We start from the raw sequence: 21,867 nt of genomic DNA, 5'->3' as shown, positions 1-21,867 counted from the left end.
CAACACGGTGGCCGAGTTAAAGCAGCGCATCATCGTGATTTTCTACAAGTTGCGCAGGGAGATGGTTGAGTGCACCTGCAACTGGTTCAGGTCCAGGCTAGAGAAGATCATCGCCACTGAGGCTACCTACTTTTAAGTAGAATTCAAAGCCAGAAGCCACCCCTCTCAAATAGTCTTTGAAATTTTTGATTTAATAAAATATTAAAGATTTTAAGCCTTGTTTTGTCAATATTTTTGAAATGATTCAAAAATATTGCGTGACCCCTGTATATTTGTACTATGTATATAAGATAAAAACAATCTCTTGATTTTACATACATATCTAGTTATCGATTATGAATCGATGATACACCTATATTGATTTATATGATTATAATTCCTCTCTTTCATACTATTGTAAATATTTGAAAGTGACGTGTACATACATATTACATATGCACTGCTCTCTTCTTCCTTATTAAAAATTCATTGACTTACTTTCTAGGAAAGAAATAGAAGGAAAAAAACAACAACACACAGAATCTTCAACCATTTCCTTATTGTTGATTTTTGTTGTACATAGGGAGTAATTGTTATCATTATTTACTAAAACATAAGCCCGTCCTTGAAAAATAAAGTCAATTCTTTTATTGTATTTTTTCTACTATCGTACAATACATATTATGCATTCAGTATTATTATATCCTATGTATAGCTACTCACAAGTAATTAAAAATTTATATACTACACTCGTAACTACTACATATGTATATTTAATCTACATGATGACTCCATCTCTCACTATCCCTTCCTCTGCCTTGAGATGAACAATTAGAAACATGAAGAGCAAGCAATAATAGTGCTCTCAAGTTCAAAGTTCTACTCGTTGTGGCCTATTTTTAGTACATACTTGAGGAATCTTTTTCTATTTCATTTTAGGAAATTTCCATTTTATCATCAAGTTATGTAATTATTTACGAACTACGAAACACAGAAATGATACATTGTACTTAGAAATTAAAATAATCAATGGGATTGTGGAAATTTTGCTTGCTTCTATGGAAATCCTTCCTCACTAAACATTGCATAATGCATATGTAGCAAAAATGAAGAATACTTGGTGTGCAGGTGTACATATATATTAGTGTTGGGTTTCGGTCTGGGAATCCTAGACCGGTTTGACACCGTTATATATATTTTTTGGACCGAATTAGTTCGGTCCAGCAAAGAAGCTCAGGTCTCATATAAAAATTCGGTCTAATTCGGTCCCAAAAAACTAGACCGATTTTACATATAAATTGTTACCAACATGACATCATATGTTTTTTTCAAGGACAATGACGTTATACGAAGTTTTAGAGCTCAGAGATAGCTCAGATTAATTTTGATACCGCCGTTTCTTATATGTATACACTATTTGTTCCAGAACTTATCGTGACCTTTTGAGATTTTTTTGAAAAAGTGAATGACTGTTGATCTAGAAAAAGAAAAAAATCGGTTCATAAATTGAGACCGAAAAAAAATTGGTCCATAAAGTGAGATCGAAAAAAAAAATCAGTCCACAGTCTTAGACCGCGGTCTAGACGACCGAAAAATCGGTATAGAAAAAATTACTTCAGACCGAACCGGACAAAAGATACGTTACTGGACTGAGTCTCAACACTAATATATATATATATACTTACTTATGTCAGTAAAGAAATGATGGACTCATATTGTGTAATCTTCCCACAGTAATGAAAAAAAAAAAACCTGTCTTATGTTAAACTCTTATTGATTGTACACTTCTTCCCATCTGCTTAGCTCCCTCAGCCCTTGTGTTAAGTACTTAAGAGTCTCTTTTGGAACATCATGAGCAAAGTATGTATAAATTCATGGGACCAGAGCAAAAGGGAAATTTTTTTAATTTTTTGCCGAAAAGGATATTTTTAATTCCAATTGATTTATTTATGTCCTCTCAAAAAATTTCAGCAAATAATTTGCTTCTCATCCAGATTTAAAGCCATATCGAGAAAGGTTGTTGGAATGTGTAGAGTAATCTTTTTATGTTAGGTTGTGAACAAAATTGCAACTTGTACAAGGGATTTAGGGGAAAAAATAGTAGATGGAAGTTTGTAAATTAAGAATTAACCGTTCATATGGAAGGAATAATGAATGATTCCATGATTATAATATTCGATAATTTAATGTAACTTTTTACTTTTCTCGAACAAATATTATTATTGTTATTATTATTTATTTTTTTAAGAGGAAGAAATTTCTCGCAATTAAAATTTTTAAATTTCCGTGACAATAAATTAAATAATATATATTGTATTAAAAAGGAAATGAATAAATTTATGACGTAAATAATTGAATTTTCGGTATTACTATATCAAACTGTTGTAATTCCTACATTTACAAAAGTAAAATCAAATCAATATTGCGGATGAAATAGAAGCAAAAATTATTTTGTAAATGAAATATAAATTATTTACCCTGTATATAAATGCATTTAGCTTGAAAACAATTCTAGATGTTATTATTTTCCAAACAAAACACTTGAAGAAGGTTGTTTTTTCTTTTAAATTTTATTTTCTCGGGATTGGATGATCCTTCATGAATTGGGTGTATTTGAGATAAATACACATTTTTGTAGAGAATATGAAATTGGATTTTTTTAATGGAAAATTAACGTTTATTAATTATAAATGATAAATAATATTTTATGTTAAGTATTGCCAACTTAAGTTATACTTTCTGCTCAACTGTTTGACAAGTTGTGGATCCCATGCCCAGAAAAAATGTTACTCTTTTGAGCTGTTTTTTTAGCTATTTTTGCAACATATTTGTAAGGAGGGAAGCGCTTTTGAGCAAGTGTGGATCCCATCGGTGCAAACAGGTGTTAATGGGACAGAACCAAGACTGTTGAGCAAGCTGCATGAGTATATATTCCCAACCAAACGTCTCAATAGGTACCTTGACCAGTTTTGCTGTGTTTGTGAAGGTGCAATATCGTGAAGCAATATGATGTAAAATCCATGTTCCTATCTTCCGTATCCTTCCCTTTGCTTTCAAACGTATGGAGACGGTGGGTCGTGTCACATTCAATAGATCCGCGAGTTCTTGCTGAGTTTGAGAGTCATCCTCATCCAATAATGCTTGTACTCTTCCCTGTTTTTAATCTTTTTCAGTGGTTTTCCTCGTTCTTTGTTTCTCACGTCAAAATAGCCACTCTTGAATTTCTTAAACCACTCAAAGCACTGTTATTTACCAAAAACATGCTCACCGTAAGCTTTGACAAGCATTCGATACGATTCCGTTAGCAAATCGGAGTTGCCAGGCACGAAATTCGACATTTTCAACGTTATTACAACTGTACTTTAGTATGGAACTTGCATTGGGGAGAATGTAAAATCTTATTTACCAAAAGTCAAAATAAAGGAAGTTGTTCAATGGTGTTGTCTTACAGAAACAACACTGACTGTTATACCTATTTCTTGGTAAATTCCGTTTTCATATTTACATGCCTTGTCTGTACTAAGGTTTCTCCTTTTCGGGGAAACAAAACATTTAAATTATGGGATTCCGTTAGTAAATATTAAATACTGGGAAATTTTTAATATTTAATTTTATATTTTAATAAGAAAAAATAAACTTTAAACTAGTCTTATCCCATATTCTCAATTCCCATTTTTATCATTATCGCGAATAGTGGTTGAATTGTTAATTTAGACCCTGCGGGACCAAAAAAATATCGATCCCCAATATGAGACCGAAAAAAACCCGCTTCACAGTCTGAAACCGTAGTTTGGACCGAATAATCGGTCCAACTCGATGTAGAAAAAAATCAATTAAGACTGAACCGAAAAAAAAATCGGTGATGGACCCAGTCTCAACACGAGTATGTACCTATTTTTAGCTACATATAATACTTTTTTTTTTTCTTTGAATTTCTGAAACTTCTGAATACAAATATTATTATAGCAAAAGGCCGGTGTATACCAAAAATCCTACTCCTAGCCACTTGGTTTCGGGTTAACGGGCTACATATGTGTAGTATGTAGCTAACGGAGAATTGTGATGGTATTACATTAGACATATGTATATGTTGTGTTCATGACTCTTATTTCTCTCTCTATGTAGCCTTTCACGTTTTCATTTATGATGGTGATGGTAATTATATATATTATTAGTTGTAGATAAGGAACGAACTCTTTGATATTTCGTTTTGTTTTTTCGTTTTCAAGTTCATATACTAGGGTATATATTTATTATGGGTATACATATTGACTGTTGAAATGAAAGGGGTTTTTAGTATTAAGTAGAGACACATCATACTTACATGAAATACATGCACTAATCAAAGAATCTACATATCATTACGTGTATGAGGCACGGATGACTCAAAATGCTATGTATGTATTTGTTAACAACACCATTTGTACAATTTGTGTATTTGTCAGTTCTGCTTAAAAATCCAAGACGATCTTACACAATGTCTCTATATACAATGTACATATGTACATGTCAATGTCATGTTATGTAAATAATATGTAACACTGTAAGACATTAACTAATTATTAAACATGAAAAAAAAACAAAAAACATTCTATCTCATCCCAGGGGCGTACGCAGCAGCCCCCACACTCAATTATGTAATTTTTTATTCTTACAAAAATTTAGTTAAATTTTCCAATTTTTTTTCCAAAAAAGTTAATATTCTGTGAATAGCTGTGGATTTTTGAAAAAAAATTCAGAAAAATTAAATATTTGAAATTTAATTTTAGAAATTTTTCCAAAAAAATTCAATATTTTATAATTGAAATTTGTTTCCAAAAAATTTATATTAAAAATTTAATATTTGAAATTTCATTTTTTGTGAACAGCTATGGATTTTGAATTTTTTTTTAAATAAATTTAATATTTTATATTTGAAATTTCATTTTTTGTAAACAGCTCTAGATTTTTGAATTTTTTTTATAAATTTAAATTTTTGAAATTTTTTTCCAAAAAATTTAATTGTCCGTGAATACGTGGGAGTTTATTGAAGGCTTTTTCCAAATAATTTTTTATTTGTAATTTAATTTTAAAATTCATTTAATTGTCTGTGAATAGCTATGTATTTTTGAAATTTTTCTCAGAAAAATTAATTATTCTATGTTTGAAATTTCATTTTTGTGAACTGCTCTGGATTTTTGAATTTTTTTTTAAATAAATTTAAATTTTTGAAAACAGCTATAGATTTTTGAAATTTTTTTCCAAAAAATTTAATTGTCCCTCAATAGGTGGGAGTTTATTGAATTTTTTTTCCAAATAATTTTATATTTGAAATTTAATCTTAAAAATTCATTTAATTGACTGTGAATACCAATGTATTTTGGAAATTTTTCTAAGAAAAATTAATTATTTTATATTTGAAATTTTAGCTTTTGTGAATAGCTCTAGATTTTTGAAAAAAATATCCAAGACATTTAATTTTTTTAAAAAGCTTTGGATTTTTGAAATTTTTCACCGAAAAATTTAATAATTAAAAATGTTTTCCAAAAAATTTAATTGTCTGTGAATTCCTATGGATTTTTGAAATTTTTCTCCGAAAAATTTACATTTGAAATTTAATTTTATAACTTTATTTCATTGTTTGTGAATAGCTATGGGTTTTGAAATTTCTAAGGGCAAAATTTATTTTTTGAAGTTTAATTTTAGAAAAAATATTTCATTTGTTGTAAACAGCTATGGATTTTTGAAATTTTTCACCGAAAAATTTAATATCTGAATTTTTTTTCCAAAAAATTAATTTTCCACTTTTTCCCCCAAAAACCAAGCCCCCCAAAAAAAAAAAAAAAATATATATATATAATATCTTGCGAACGCCCATGCATCCCTTCTAATTTCATTAAAGATATTACTTACTTAGCATAACTATGTACTAGATCTGTTTCTACGACCATGAATGATATCAAGGCTTAAACATATAAAAATACACACTGACGAAAGATATGGGGGGGGGGAGGGGTTGAACAGTATCCCTTTTGTTTCTCATTTCTCTACCCATCTTCCCCTCACCTCCTCCACTCTCAACCCACACTCTTCTTATTCTCCTTCAGCCTGAAGGACTTTCTTCCCTCCCACAACTCACAGAAGGGATTTCTATAGTTTCACCTCATCCCTGTCAACAAATGTGCTGCATCAAACCAAAAACAATCCTTCCGTGGTAGGCTTCCATGCTAATAGAGGGGATGCTATGTTCGACAACCCCTGGCCTGCAAAATGTTTCATTTCCTACTTCAACTATAGTAGATAACCATATATTCCTTCCAATTATCAATATTAAGCCATCAAAGTAAGACAGGGGTATTATTATACAAAAAAAGTTATTTGAGATCAAGAAAGTGTATTAATTATGTATGTATTATAGTTGCATAGTACCCTGTCATATGACACTAAATATATCATAAGGCCTTTTCATCCAAAAAACTGCCTACCACTGATTTATGATCTTCAATTACCTCATATACCTATGGTCTTTCATATATTTAAATTGATTTTTTGAACAGTGTTTTATGTATAATCAATATTATTACACGTCAATAGATCATGATTGCATCATATATATAATAGGATGACTCAGGTGCCCCCAAAATTAGAAATCCTTGTCAAAATCAGCGGAACTTAATTTTAATACTGCATCTAGGTAATTAGAACACAAATACAAATTTGGTTAACGTTTACTTCTAGCACAATTGCAATTTCTTAACACGTATGAAGCAAAACTTTTTTTTTTTTGTGAGTTATGTTAAAAATATGTGTTTCATTAAAATATTTCTATGAACAAAAAAAATAAATAATGTTTTATAATTTTTTTGTTACTCCAATTTCTTTGACTGTAGAGAGCAATAAGGGATGGCCCCTAGACCATTGATGAAATATAATATGTAAACATTATTAATCTTCAGTACAGTAAATAAAAAAAGAAAAACCTTTCTTCAATTATTTCTTTATTTCTTATTAGTTATCATTTTAACATCATATAAATATAAATTTAGAATGTGAATATTACAAGAAAAATAACTACATTGAGAGGGTTGTAGTCCCCCCCCTTGCATGTGTTAGTAACTAGTCAAATTTACTGCGTAGTACATAAGTATTCCTTTTTGTTTTCAAGTAGGTATTACTGATTGACGAATTTGCATTCATAGGACACACTCTGTTCAGTAGTAGGATTCGTCAATATTTGTGTGTTTGGTTAAACTATTATTTAGGCTAAGTCATTATTGTGTGTGATATCAAGGACCTCAATTATCCATCTCTTGAAGAAAGAGTAGAAAAGAAGAATAAGATATCCTTCAGCTTCGCAAAACGTTTGCCCCTCTAACAAAAGTTACAGGGGATTGTAAGGAACTGGTAATTATCTACATAAGAGAGGGAAAGATAAAGTTTTCGACAGTTCCTCTGACTTGGTGCCTATCTAAGCTTCTTTATTCTAAAAAAAAGTATATATTTCAAGAACTAAAGAACTCGTTTTTTAGCAGTATTTTTTGATTAAATTAGAAATGACAGTTTATATTATTATATAAAGATGATAATTACTTAAAAATTAAATAACTAAAAAGGAGTACCAAAATTAGGTTTTGTTGATTCGAAAGATGATTCTGTACAATGTACTTAATTCGTGTAATTCATATTTTGAATTCTAACGGTTGATCAATGGTCATTGTACTTACAATAAATCTTAAGTTTGGTCCTATTATACACACAATGTATAACATTTTTTGACTATTATAGGTAGGTGTAGACCAATTTAGTACAAAAATATCCACACGCTGTACCTATATACATATATATTTTTGCAATAATTTAACAATCAGGGATGAACGGGATTTTTTATTTACATTTTAATTGGCTCCTGGGTCCAAGTTGAGACTTCCAATCCTTTTTTTTTTAATTTTTATCGTCTTACAAGAACAAATATGTAATAAATAAAAAATGGGAACGTCATAAGTTGAAATGCAAAATTCTCATCTAAATCAAATGATCTTACTAAATATTAGTAATTATTCGTTAATTGTCCTTCATTGTCGTCTTTTTATTTTATTATTATTTGCTTGTACGGATGTACATAAATATAAAGACCTCGAAAATGCAATTCCTAATTAGGAACTATGTTGTTTAAATAAATAAATTACCTGCCATATATTTTGAGTTGGGATCATTAACCTTAGGTTCCTACTCATTTTATTAATATGACGTATTTAATATTGAAGGAGGTTTGACCCATATTTTTTTACAAGACATTTTTAAGGATCAATAGCTGAGAAGGAAATAAATAAATATATGGCGTAATATTCTATCCTTACCAAGGATATCATTCTTATTTACATACTCGCCTACTCCCTTCTCCTGTGCGTTCTTTCCCTAAAGCCCAAATGAAAACGTGTACACATAGTACCGCTACCTATTAATCTACCTAAGTACGTCTTTGAAACCCACAAAGAAAGAACGAGAAAAAGCAATGATTAATGTACATAGAACCGAAGTAGGTTAATTCTTTCTAGATATATAGGTACGTAAATACATATTTTGCAATAGGCGGGCTGGTGAACAAACCTGTTTGGATTTCAAAATCAGTAGAGTACATGGGTATTTATAAATAAATGAACTAAGAGTCCTAGTCATACGCATCCATCCATCTATCCATCCTCCACTTAAAGGGAGAGTATACTACTACCTATGTAAAATATGTCTTCATTAGTGTTGAGACTCGCTCCAGCACCGAATTTTGTTTTCGGTTCGGTCTTAGGTGATTTTTGAAAGACCGATTTGGACCCATTTTCTGTCCAGACAACGGTCTCAACCATGGACCCATTTTTTTCGCTCTCATTTTGTAGACCCAGTTTGATTCGGTCTCATATATAATGAGATACAATTTTTTTTCTAGATCAACTGTCATTCAATTTTTTCAAAAAAATTACAAAAGTACACAAATACTGTATACGTATAAGAGACGACGGAATCAAAATTAATCCAATCTATCTCTGTTTAGACTTCGTATAACGTCATTGTACTTGAAAAAAGAAATGACGCCATCTTATAAAAATTTATCTGTAAAATCAGTCGATTTTTTTTTTTGGGACCGAACTAGACCTAATTTTCCTTCGGACCGATCTATACCAAATTTTTATATGAGATCGGTCCAGACTGATCTTCTTGGCCGAACTAATTTGGTCCAACAAAAAATATAACGGCCTCAGACCAGTCTAGGATATTCAAACCTAAACCCAACACTAGTCTTCATATAACTATTAATGTAATGTATGATTCTTGTAGGAGGATGAAAGAAGATGCTGTTAGCAGACTCTACTACTCTGACTTGAGTTACTGCCAGTTATATAGTGAAAAATTGATGTAAATCATCAAGGAGTCAATTGCAAAAACTGGTTATTTTAAAATAAATTATTTCATATATTGCGTGATGTTTAAAAATAGGAATATATTTATCTATTGATAATAAAACTATCTACGTAATAGGTCTGAAGTAAAGACTCTTAAGTCGTTGAGTCGGCCACTCATTTGATGGTTTCTTCATAAGTATATAAAAATATACACTACATAGAACTCTCTACAATAATTTCAAATTGACAAACACGTGTGTATTGCTAATACCTATGTAGGTATGATGTACAATATATATATACCGTTGTATATAGCTAGCTGGGTAGGTGGGCCTTTGCAATTTGTGCTTACTACATACATGCTACATAATGATGACAACCTTTTGAAGGTATGTAAAGTTGCTTTTATGGGCTATTTATAAAAGTATTCTTTAATTAGTGGAATGATCTAATACAGAACAGGAAGAAATTGAATTTCGTTATTTTTTTTTTTGTTAATAATGACTTATTGTCAAGAATCTACTCACAAGCCTAATATGTAAACAAAGTCTGCGAGTACATAGAACATTGTTGTCTACTTGGAATTTGTATCACATTCACACATAATTTAAATGTGAGTTGTTCCACAAAATATATGTGTACATTATACTCATTTGTTTTCAAAAATTAAGTTTCAATTATTAAATTTTTTTAAATAAAATTTCAAATATTCTATTTTTGGCGAAAAAAAATACCAAAAATCTATAGCTATTCACAAAAAATTAATTTTTTGGAATTTTATTTTCAAAAATCCAAAGCTATTCACAAAACTTTTTAAAAACTAAATTTTAAATATTAAATATTTTGAAAAACAAATTAAAAAATCCAAAACTATTCACAAAAAGTTATATTTTTGGGAAAAAAAAATTCAAAAATTCAGAGCTCTTCACAAAAAATTATTATTTTTTTTTTTTTAATTCATAGCTATTCACAAAAATTTCAAAAATCCATAGCTATTAACAAAAAATTAAAATTTGTGAAAAAACTTTCAAATAATTAAATTTTCGAGGTCTATATATTTATGTATAACCTTACAAGCAAATAAAAAAAAAAGACGACAATGAAGGACAATTAACGAAAAAAATTATAGAGAAAAAATTCCTTAATAGTGTCAGCCCCTCCATCCGAACCCCTCCGGACATCCCTCATTATAATCTGTATTGTAAGTATGTAATTCGCGTACTTATTACATGTATGGCTATCCTCATGGACTAGTACTCAATAAATAAAAAAAAATCATATCATATGGACACGTGTTTCTTATGAGATCAAAATCAATTTTAATCTCGCCTTCTTCCTTTTATTTCCGTCGTCAACTCTTTTTATGTATGTATTGTATACCTAACTATCTACTACTCACATGTAATATTTAAAACTTTCACCGAACTGGTATGAGCCTCATGTGATGATTGAAAACCTCACATTATTATTTACAAACTACTCTATTGTTTGGGGATTTGCAAACTGTGCAAGTCGTTTTGATCGCAAAAGACTATATTTATAAATTGTATCCGCTGTTGATTTCTCTGCTCTTGTTCTTGGAGTATTAATAAAGTTGCTAATATTCGACTTTGAAATTCTGAGTGAGTTGGTTGAATGACGTCATTGGCTTACTTTCAACTCATTCCGTGTCTTTACAGATTTAGAGATATGTAGGTGCAATGAATATTGATTGTAACAGCTTTATATAATCACTACAAGGGGGTCCGCAGGGGGAGGGCTGGAGGGGCTTTTGCTTTTTACTAAAAAAAATTTAATATCCGGAATTAAATTTAGTTTTTAATTTTTTTTTTTTCAAAAAAAAAAAATTATTTATCAATTTTTTTTCAAAAAATTTAATGTATTTGAATAGTTATGAAATTTTCATAATTTTTTCCAAAAAATTAAATATTTGAAATTTAATTTTGTAAAAAATTTTTCCAAAAAATTTAATATTTTATGAATAAGTATAGATCAAGCCCTCAAAAACAAAAATCCTGTGGACGTCACTGCATTAAAATAATAATTTCTTTAATTTATTTATGTAAGCTGCGGATATCGCTGCTTTTTATAATTAAAATCAAATTAAATCTTGCTAATTACTGAATACCCTTAGTATTAAAGAATGAAATGCCCTTATTTGCAAACCAACAGTTAATTTCATCATTTTTTTTTTTCTTTTTTTTTTGAAGAAAAGATTGAGAGATACTGCAATTAAATATTTTTGTCAAATGTTGTACTGTCTTAGTGTTTAAACCAATGATTTTTTTCTGGATTGATTTAAACCAATACTTCGGTTGAAACTGATGTTGAACCGAATCAGTTAAAACTATCACGTCTCAGATCAGTTTAGGCTTTCTAAGCTGAACTCCAACAATAATATACATGTCCTCATAGTAATACTTATTGTTAGGTAGAATCTTGTATGTTCTGAATTGTAATGAAAAGGTATTTATATTAATAAAGCAAGATTTATCTATATTTCTGTCAGTTTGCAATCTGTGAAGTCATTTTTGATTCAAAAAATAACCATATACTCCTATTAATGAAATCTTGGTGGTATTTTGATATAGTGCTTCATTAAAGGAGGTTCAGATATGAGTGTATGTGTGGCTAAATCTCAGAGATAGAGCGCTCTAGAAACTAAAGTACTCCTTGGCTCATTACGTCTTATTGTTATTTGTTTAACAAACTTTTTTATTATTACTTTATTCTTAAGGAGAGAACTTCTAAATATTGAGCAATTACTTATGAGAGTAACACCAAGGATTTCTTGCGGAGACATCTTCTATATCATTAAATCAAAATTTGTCTGTTCATCGACACCTAATAACTCTGGGTACTTAGGCTCCTTCTACTATTATCCGAAATGATATATTGGGCTGGATACCAACGGATCAGACCTCTAGCTTTAGTTCATTATTCGTCCTTGTAAGGGAGAAGTTGAGAGAGGGCGTTGCAATACTTCCTTTTTGATGAATAGGTACATATTATGTTAATGTATGTAGTCCAATTAAATAAATGATTGCAAAATCTACTTTTGTCGTCTGATTGTGCAATACAAATCCAGTTCATTGATATGATGCAAAGGAGGAAAATGTGAGTTTGTGAGTAAAGTAACCTCTTGTGAATGGTCTTGGAAGGAAGGAAGTTGTGGATCTTGAGAAAAATTCCCTGTTCCTTGAGAACCAACTTCCTATTTATTTATTTGTTTTCTGTTATTATAAATGAATCCTTTTATGATGTTTTTTTATTTTGCATTTAGCAAGAGTAACAAATAATTGAATAAAAATTAACATATTTATGGATTTTTTTCACCTTTCATCACCTTTTTCCTTTTTGTAAATTTATATTTGGATGTGCAATGCATGCAATTGTAGGAGGAAGAACTGAAAACAATTTGAAATATTTGTTACTTAGATAGGTTGTACAATATCAATATGGTTTTGCATTCAAACAACGAGAATGAATCCCCAAAACATGTTGAAAGCAAAATGCGAGATAATAATAACACAACTTAAGAAAAAAAATATATTTCAATATTCATACTAAATTCGTCTAGTACTTTTGTCCTATCAAATCTGGTGCGAAAATTCGCAAAAATCAGATTTGATACGAAAAAACTAATTTCAGATTCGTGATCGGCGTGTCCATTACTATTAGGTTGGAATGTGAGGCCAGGTAAGGTTGAATGAAGAAATTATGCTTAGGTTTATGCATGTCCTTATTTATTCGGTCTAGTCCATTTCAAGTCTTAGGAACGGTCCTATCAAGTCATTGGGACCAGTAATAGAACTGATACAAAAGGAAAAGAAAATAAGTTTAGTGACTTTATCAAGGACATAACTTTAAAAATTTTAGGACTGATATGCAGGGCTAAGGTGGAAGGGGACTTGATTGCAGTCTTCAGTCCTAAATAAGAACCTATACATATCATTTAACATGCTTGGATGTGACATTTTTTGATAAAATATAAGAGTTAATGTTGATTTAACAGCCGTTCAAGTAGGATAGTTCGTTTTTTTTTTTATGGAAAAAGTGATTTTGGGTTTAATAAATCATTAGTTTTTACGCAAGAAATCGTAAGGTGAACGAAAAAAAATCCCTGAGAATTATCTTGATGACTCTTCTTCATAACTTAAGACGATTCACAGAGTTTTGTTGTGGTAGAACAAGCACTGAAGACGCTCTTCACTCAGGACGTCCCATTGAAGTAAACCCTCTGAAAGGATCATACAAGTCCACGATATCGTTTTGGAATATCCACGAGTGAAGTTGCGAGAAATGGAAAATACTGTGAGCATCTCATATGAATGCATTTCTAACATTCATGCGTGAGCATTTGCTTATGAAAAGGCTTTCGTCTGCTAGTCAAGATTTTGACAAAAAAGGAGCCAATCATAGTCTATGACGTCACGATTGCTATAATTTTTAACTTGATGTATCGTACCGACTGCTGGTTAAGAAAGACTGATTTTTACAAAACCCACAACCACTCATAAACTATGACATCAATATTAAAAAGCGTGCTAGAAGTCAAACATCAGTCGTACACGTGTATTTCTATTAATCTTGCGTTTGACTATCGTTGCTGGTGGAAATAAATAGATAAAAAATGTCGTATTCAAACATGTTAAGGTCCAAGTTATACAGGGAGTGGTTTTACAATTAAGAATTTTCGAGAGCAGGACATGAACCTTTTTATTGTTTAAATTAGTAGATATATTTACTAATCTATTTATATACAAACGTAGGGACCCTCTATGACCCTAATCATTCAATCTACTCAGCCTCACCCATGGCCTCTAACCTGGCGTGGAACCTGCTGCACGTCTTGATCAGGTGATATTTATTCATATTATTCACAGCCTCAATAATGTAGGCTCTCAGAGAAGCCAAATTGTTGTGAGCACGCATGTTGGACTCCCTTTCCAAGACGCCCCTCACACAATAGCCCAAAGGATTGCAGTCCGGGGAACTAGGGGCCACATTTCTTCATCTCCAAATGGTCCGAAAGCGAATTTGTAGGCTGATTGATCTGCCTTCTTCCTTGCTGGTGACCCCATCCCTCCAAACTCCTCTGCGACTTTGCACACGGTGGCTGAGGACAACTTGAGAAAGTCGATAATCTCTTTGGGCGCATGGAGGGCAACAATGGTCGCTGCACGATGGTTGTACTCGGAGGGGACTTTCAACGCTTTGTTAACAGAACTTATACAAAATTGTTTGCTAAATCTGATAAACTAATTTTTAAAGCTGTACGACTAAGGGTTCCCAAAGAACTGCTCTAAAAAGATTCTTAATTGTACAACCACACCCTGTAGTATTATTGCTTCAATTTTGAAAAAATTTATTTTTTTAATTAATCAATAATGTTTTTAGGGAATTAAAAGTTTAGTTTGTATATTTTTCTTCTATATATTAGATATACATTATGAATTTAGGTGGTTATGTCTTTAATTAATTAATGCAAAAGATTAAAAGTAATTAAAATCAATAATAATGCCAAGGCTGTATGAATAATCTATGTATGTACATTGTAAGAGTACTACACTGTACATAACATATTAGTAAAATGACCATGACGACAAGGAGTTTCAATCTATTTATGTTTGTACTTATGTACTACTGTTCTATTCTCTCATGCATTGTTTTTATAATGACTGTCACTCTATTTTTTGTTCAATAACATTGGTACTTGAAATTTAAATAATACATAAATGAAAATATGATTTCCATTCTACATGCAATGATGTAATTGACATTGGTTAACCTTGGAGAGTAGTTATAGGGAAAGGAACAACTTACTTTAGGTAATACACATGTAGAAAGTACCGGGTAGAGACGAGTAGCTGGTGCATGCCAGACACACAACATTAAAAGTGCTGCCAAGGCCGCAGATCAATTCGTAGAACAAACGTTTTTGGATTGTTTTTAAGGAGTCCTTAGAGATGATTCATTTCCCAAAAACTGAGCCTTTAGCATCAATGCATATATACATTCTTGTTCTGAAAGCAGCACAGGCCTTCTTGATAAAGCTGATAGACATATCGGCTAAGGCTGTAATAACCGTACCCGTTAGAGACACCAAATTTGGATGAGATTTGGAACAGGTAACCTTCTCAATTTTGCCCTAATTGCTGAAATTAAGGGGGTTCGGGTTTGGTGAAGACGGAGACGAAGCCTCTTTCGACCAAAACCCCTCTGAGCCCAGCTTCTTGGAAATATACTGCTGAACGGCATTTGATGTATGGGCAGGGGATTTATCCATATGAAACTCCCACGACCATAGTTACATCAAGACGTGGAATAACTTGACTCTGAAGTGCCTGCTTGTAGATCTTAGCATTGTCACTTTCGTTGAACCATATGGGAGAAAAATCTTTCTCATCACTCTCTACAAAACCGAGCATCATTTAGCCAGCAGGATGCTTTGACTTGCTCACAAATCTATCAGAATGATTGTCAGATGCTATGTACCTGGCATTCCTTTAATTATGGTATTTGTGCACCCTGTAAATTCATTTTTTGTCCAAAAAACTACCCTATTTTGCGATTAGTGATTATTTATTCGTGAAGTTACTGTACATTCCGTAAACTTTTCCTTGGAGATGAAAATCAAGTAGTCAACATGATATTTTAAATTGGGCTAAATCTAGCTGGGAATGTGTCTACATATTTATACATTTGAGAATCCCATTTATCGACATTGGTTGACCTTGTAGGCAGAGAGAAGAGAAACCAACTCACTTTCAACTTACCAACATGTGGAAATCCTTTTCAGAGACTCTTAATGTTGAATAAGTACTATAATCATAAGTGATAGTCGATAGGGAATGATTTTAGAGCAGATGTATTATTTATGTGTGAAAACAGAACATTCGTATATCTGCATTGCTAATTTCACTTTTATATGTGTTTGTTTCATTGTTTAAAGGGACTTACAAACAATTCAGATGGTTGGTATGAAAATACATAGATATTATCGTGTGTATAAATAGATAGAACTCCATGCGTCTCTCTCTCTCTCTCTCTTCTAACATCATCCATTAACGGTTAATTAACAGTTGTTGGGATTGAGAATTTCATTTCTTCTACTCTTTTCTACTCCATAATGATTCTATACATAATATACAATACATATTTATTTATAGAAAATAAACATTTTCTTGTGCTTAAAGGCAATTTGGCAATGAAACTACGTTATATTCAAAAGACTCTCTTTTTGTGTATATATGTATACATAATGTGAGCCTATCAAGGTTTTCAATCCACATGTGTGCACATTTTTACCATCTCTACCATTCATTCTAGTCTTTTAATTCTTTCGTTACTTTATGCGCTCGCAGTTTGTGAGGTTGAGAGAATTTGATACCATCAATATATCACGGTGTTACCTCGCTAACACTAAAATACCCTATGTATTTTAGTGTTAGCTGTTGATTCCCTCTTCTTCCTTGATGATACGTCATGGCTATTTAATAATGTATTCTTTTTGACAAATAAATAAAGTTATAAGTTATTATTCTATACATATGCTCCGTTTTCGAAAGAACAGGAAATCAATTTATTGTTGATCCTTTGTCATTTATAAAATATATATATTGGCCATTTTATTGTTTATATAAAGAAATTTTGGCTATTTCTTCATAGAAATAATATAATAGCTACTCTTATGAATAGCAGTTGGTGTGATTGATTTATTTGGCTAACTAATACATGATTTTGGGCCTTTTTTCTGTTTCTTTTTTGAGGAAAGGTTGTGTGATACAATTAACATCGTGACATGTATAGATGTATAAATGTTTTACAGGTGCGTCCACAGCGGAAGAACTGGAGGGCCTCTAGCCCCCCCCCCCCAAAAAAAAAGGAATTTTTGATTCGTACAAGAAAAATTAATATTTGAATTTTTTCCAAAAAATTAATTGTCTTTGTATAGCTATGGATTTTCGAAATTTTTTTCCAAAAAATTTAATATTTGATTTTTTTTTTTCAGAACAGCTCTGGATTTTTAAATGTTCCATAAAAAAATAATTTTTTCAGAGCAACTATGGATTTTTGTAACTTTTGGTGAATAACTATGAATTTTTGAAATATTTCTCAGAAAAATTTTCTATTTTGAATTTTTATCGAATTTTTTTTTTTTTTTTTTTTTTTATGTGAAGAGCTGTGGATTTTTGAAAAATTTTTGGAAAATTTCTCAAATTATTTCTCAATAAATTGTAATTTTTGTATTTTTCTTTCATAAAAACTCCAAAAACACAGCCTCTCTCCGCCCTCCCCCCCCCTCCAAAAAAAAACCACCATAAATAGTGTTGATCCCTTTATACAAGCTCCTTCTTGGGTATATATATATCTTATATTATAACTGGAAGTATGTATGCATGACTTAAATGATGAATGAGATCTTCAACATATTCTAGAGGTATATTTTTATAAAAGTAGTTTCAAATGGTTATTATAAAATGCAAAAGGAAAGAGAGATAAACCTTTTTATCTCTCTGGTCGTTTCATAATAATAAGTTTTATCTATTATATTACTCATGATTTAGCAGTATGACCCAAGAAATCCTCAGTGTTGCTCTCTGTTTTTCATAAGCACACACACATACACGTAATTACTCAATACATATATGTTCTCTCCCCAAGAATGAAAGAATAATAATAACCGGTTGAGAGAAAAAAATATGACATTATGACTCATGAGTAGAGTTGACAATTTTGTACTGAAAAACTACCTATAATAATTAGAAAAATGCTCTGAAGTAAGCATTCTCGTCTATTTTTCCTGTAAATTGGTTTAAAAATATATAAAGAAATAAATATATATGAATTTAAACATAATTATGATATTTTCCCTATTTTAAATGTAGACGGTTCTCTTCTTTAAATCTGTAATTCATTTTCTCTGCTCAAAACCATATAACAGGCAGTTTATATTAACAAAGGTATTTATTCCATAGTACCATAATGTCTTGCTCCGCCTTCTCCTCCTGCTCGTTTTCACTTATTAAAAGTTCAGCTCTACTCATCAGTAATGAGCCAGAGAGTACTTTAGTCTCTAGAGTGCTTCCTGGCTAAGCCTTAGCTATACAGTAATCACGCTCGATGGCACATGCAAAACGCTTTTAAATAGCAATTCACTGTTATTTCAAAGATCAAAAGATTATGTTTTACATTACAACATACCATACATACATACTTACAGACGGACAAACCTTGCTTTATTAATCATATCAATGAATTATTATATCTCAACATGTCTTCAGTTTTTATGACTGTGTATTTTGTGAAAAGGATTTGCTGGTTAGACCTTCCCTACCATCTTATATGTATAGATATATAATTACAAACATGACTATTGTGTACAATGAACACTCTACCTATCTTTTGATCCCTTCTTGTTTGTAGAAAGTTGATGGCTTATAAAGATAAGATAATTGCATATACATATACACACTAGTTATAACAAGTACGTTGTACAGACAACCAACCATATTTGATTGTGCCTCTGCAGATTATACCTAATGATTAAATATATTTTCAGATTACTTAAAGCCGCTGCATTAAAAGAGACCGATGATGATTCCCTTACAGATGTTCCATCCAATACCAAGAGAAGAACCCTTGTCAAATGTCTCTTTCGACTCCTCATCAACTGTGGATCCAAACGAAAGAACTTTCTTTTTGCTCAAAAAAATCAATTGAAAAAGGATTTATACATTATCCTGGAGGAGGATATTCACAAGGGAGTTCCAGCAAGTAAGAAGCTTTAAAATCATTTTCCTACAACCTCATGCACATAAATCAATTCAATATTATGCAAAGTAGTGTATATTATGAAGTCTGTATAGGCAGATATTGGGGATTATGAAGGAATATCTGATGGGGGTGTTTAGGCGTTCATCATTTGAGAGGTTTAAACTATTTTTTTATTTGTCAAGTCATGTAAATTTGGGTTTAATTAGATTTGGGGATGATTGAAGACGAAGTATGCATGTTGATTACGTGGTATGCTCTTATTCTTGAAAAATGTATTTGCTTATTATTATTATGTATTGAACCATGTACATTTTTTATTTATTCGTATGGGGAGTGTGAGAGGTTTAATGTGTTAAAAAACAACCGAATGACTTCACCCACTTCTTCTTTGACCAATGAATCTATTATTTCCGCAGATATGTCTAAAGAGAATCAATTGAATGAGTTCAAACCTCTCATCAAAGACTATCTCAATCTCCTCAATGTTAATCAATCTTCACCTCTATCTTCATGTGTCTTAGAAGTTCTCATCTCCTGGATCAAAGAACACAAATCCCGTAGTCCTATCGTTATCTCTCTTCTAACTCAACTCAGTTCTACCGTCATTTCCTGGCCTTCTGGTTTTTCAAAGGCTGCGGAGTCTCTTTTGGACGCTTATTTCTATTACGGTGATGAGGACGAGTTGCAAAATCAAAATGAGAGTCCTCCCGAATGGTCTTTCGTACTCGAGTACATTACTTTCCTGCCTACTAATGTGAAGGAGATTTTAGACTCTGCTGTGAAAATGGGGCATTTATTAGTTTTAGTGACGTATGTTCGAAAGAAAAAAGTCAATTGTAAGTCCATTCGAGAGGAAGAAGTTTTATTGAGCTCTATCCTTGACTGGTTTCGACAAATTCAACTCAGGTATGAAGCACATATATTTATTATCAATTTAAATAATTTGATGAGTATCTTATAGTGAGGAGAATGAGCCCAAGTTACCTCTCCTATACACTGAATATCTGAGTTTATGTCATCGTCAGCTCCTTTATGGGGATTCCGAGTCGAAGGTGGTGGGATTTTTATTACAGTTTTTAGAGAGTTTGGCACCCCTTACCTCTGACTCAAGCACTGTTGGAAACATTCTAGGAGCAATTGGTCTCTCCTCTCAATATAAGCTTACACCACGAGCAAGATTTTTGGCTCTCAGTCTAATGCTATTCTTGTATGCTCAAATAACGACGGATGGGAAAATTCGTAAGAACATTCCGTGTGAATTACAGGAGCACAAAGAAAATGATAATCAAGATGAAATGGATAACAATGGGTACGTTATGATTATGTATGATGTTTTGACATCATTACAATTTCATTTTAACCGTTATAATGGTACATAACTACGTATGTAGTAGGTAGATTGTACTTTGTAAAAAAGAAAAAAAGAATGATTCAATCTTTCCTTCTCTCTTTTTTTCTTACGTATGTATTTTTTGTTAATTCAAAGATGCATATTTTGAGAGTTGCGTAGGAGGACATTAAATGCGCATTGACTAGTTATGAAATCACATTCTCAATGGATTTTATTAATTATCATATCTTTTAAATTATTTTTATTTTTTTCCTTGCGAAAAAATTAACTTGAAGTTATTTCGCTGTGCCTCCAAGTCTTGCTCTATTTTTGAAATATCTACCTATATATTTATTCTTTTGTATGATATATACTATCTATAAATTGCACTCTAAATAGACTGTACAAGTTGCAATCCAAAAAAAAGACAAAGATTTTGAATGAAGAATGTATTGTCGAAAATCTTAATATTAAACTTTTTTTAAATATATTTATGACAAAATGCAAAATACGTTTTTAAATTGATGAAATAAGTGCAAAGAAATAAAAACCATCCAGAAGGATGCTTTTTATAATAATAAAAAAATTGAGCATGGCCCTGTATGAATGTTGCAATTTTTGACTTTCCTAATGAACATATCTTGTATATCATCAGTTGTATTCTGTGATACATTATAAACTAGAAATGTCCAGACGTGGTATAAGGGTATCCTCTGGAGGTTTGCCCGCTCGTCAACCTACTTTCTCTTTCTTTCTCGAAATTGGAGACAGCGACATATGTAGGATAGTTGAAATTCAATTATCGCAACCTTTGCATAATAAGAAAACAACTTAAGTAGGTCAAGCGTAGGGACGCAAAGTCGAGATCTTTCTCCTCTTCATCTGTCAATATATTCTTTAGTGTTGAGATTTCGGTTCGGTCTTGAATTATTTTTCTAGACCGATTTTTCTGTACAGACCGTGGACCGTTTTTTCGATCTCACTTTGTAGACCGATTTTGATTCGGTCACATTTTATGTGAGAACATTTTTTTCTTTTTCTAAATCAACTGTCATTTCTTTTTTGTCAAAAACAATCAAAAGTTCACCATAATTTCTAGAAAAAATACTGTAATCTTATAAAAGAAACAACGGGATCAAAAATAGCTATCTCTGTTTAAGCTTCGTATAGCGTCATTGTACTTGAAAAAACATATGATGTCATGTTATAGTGAATTTATCTGTAAAATCGGTCTAAACGGATTTTTTGGGGACCCAGGTTTTGTTGGACCGAACTAATTCGGTCCAACAAGAAATATAACGTTCTCGGACCGGTCTAGGGTTTCTAGACCGAGACCCAACACTCATATTCTTTACTTTGCGTGCCTTCGCTTGACGTACCGAAGCTATTTACTTGTTATGAAAAGGT

General features: G+C 31.4%; 1 protein-coding gene across 1 annotated transcript in view; it reads left to right on the top strand.

Annotated features, from left to right (window-relative positions):
- Positions 1-21,867, top strand: part of Epg5 (ectopic P-granules autophagy protein 5) — a 53,779-nt gene that overhangs the window by 31,234 nt on the left and 678 nt on the right. Inside the window, 3 exon segments of the mRNA XM_040727262.2 lie at positions 18,916-19,130; positions 19,547-20,036; positions 20,092-20,439. Of these exon segments, the coding sequence (XP_040583196.1) occupies positions 18,916-19,130; positions 19,547-20,036; positions 20,092-20,439 (1,053 nt within the window).

This window comes from Lepeophtheirus salmonis, chromosome 1 (genome assembly GCF_016086655.4).
Source record: "Lepeophtheirus salmonis chromosome 1, UVic_Lsal_1.4, whole genome shotgun sequence".
NCBI lineage: Eukaryota > Metazoa > Arthropoda > Copepoda > Siphonostomatoida > Caligidae > Lepeophtheirus > Lepeophtheirus salmonis.
This window is presented reverse-complemented; position numbering and strand designations above follow the sequence as displayed.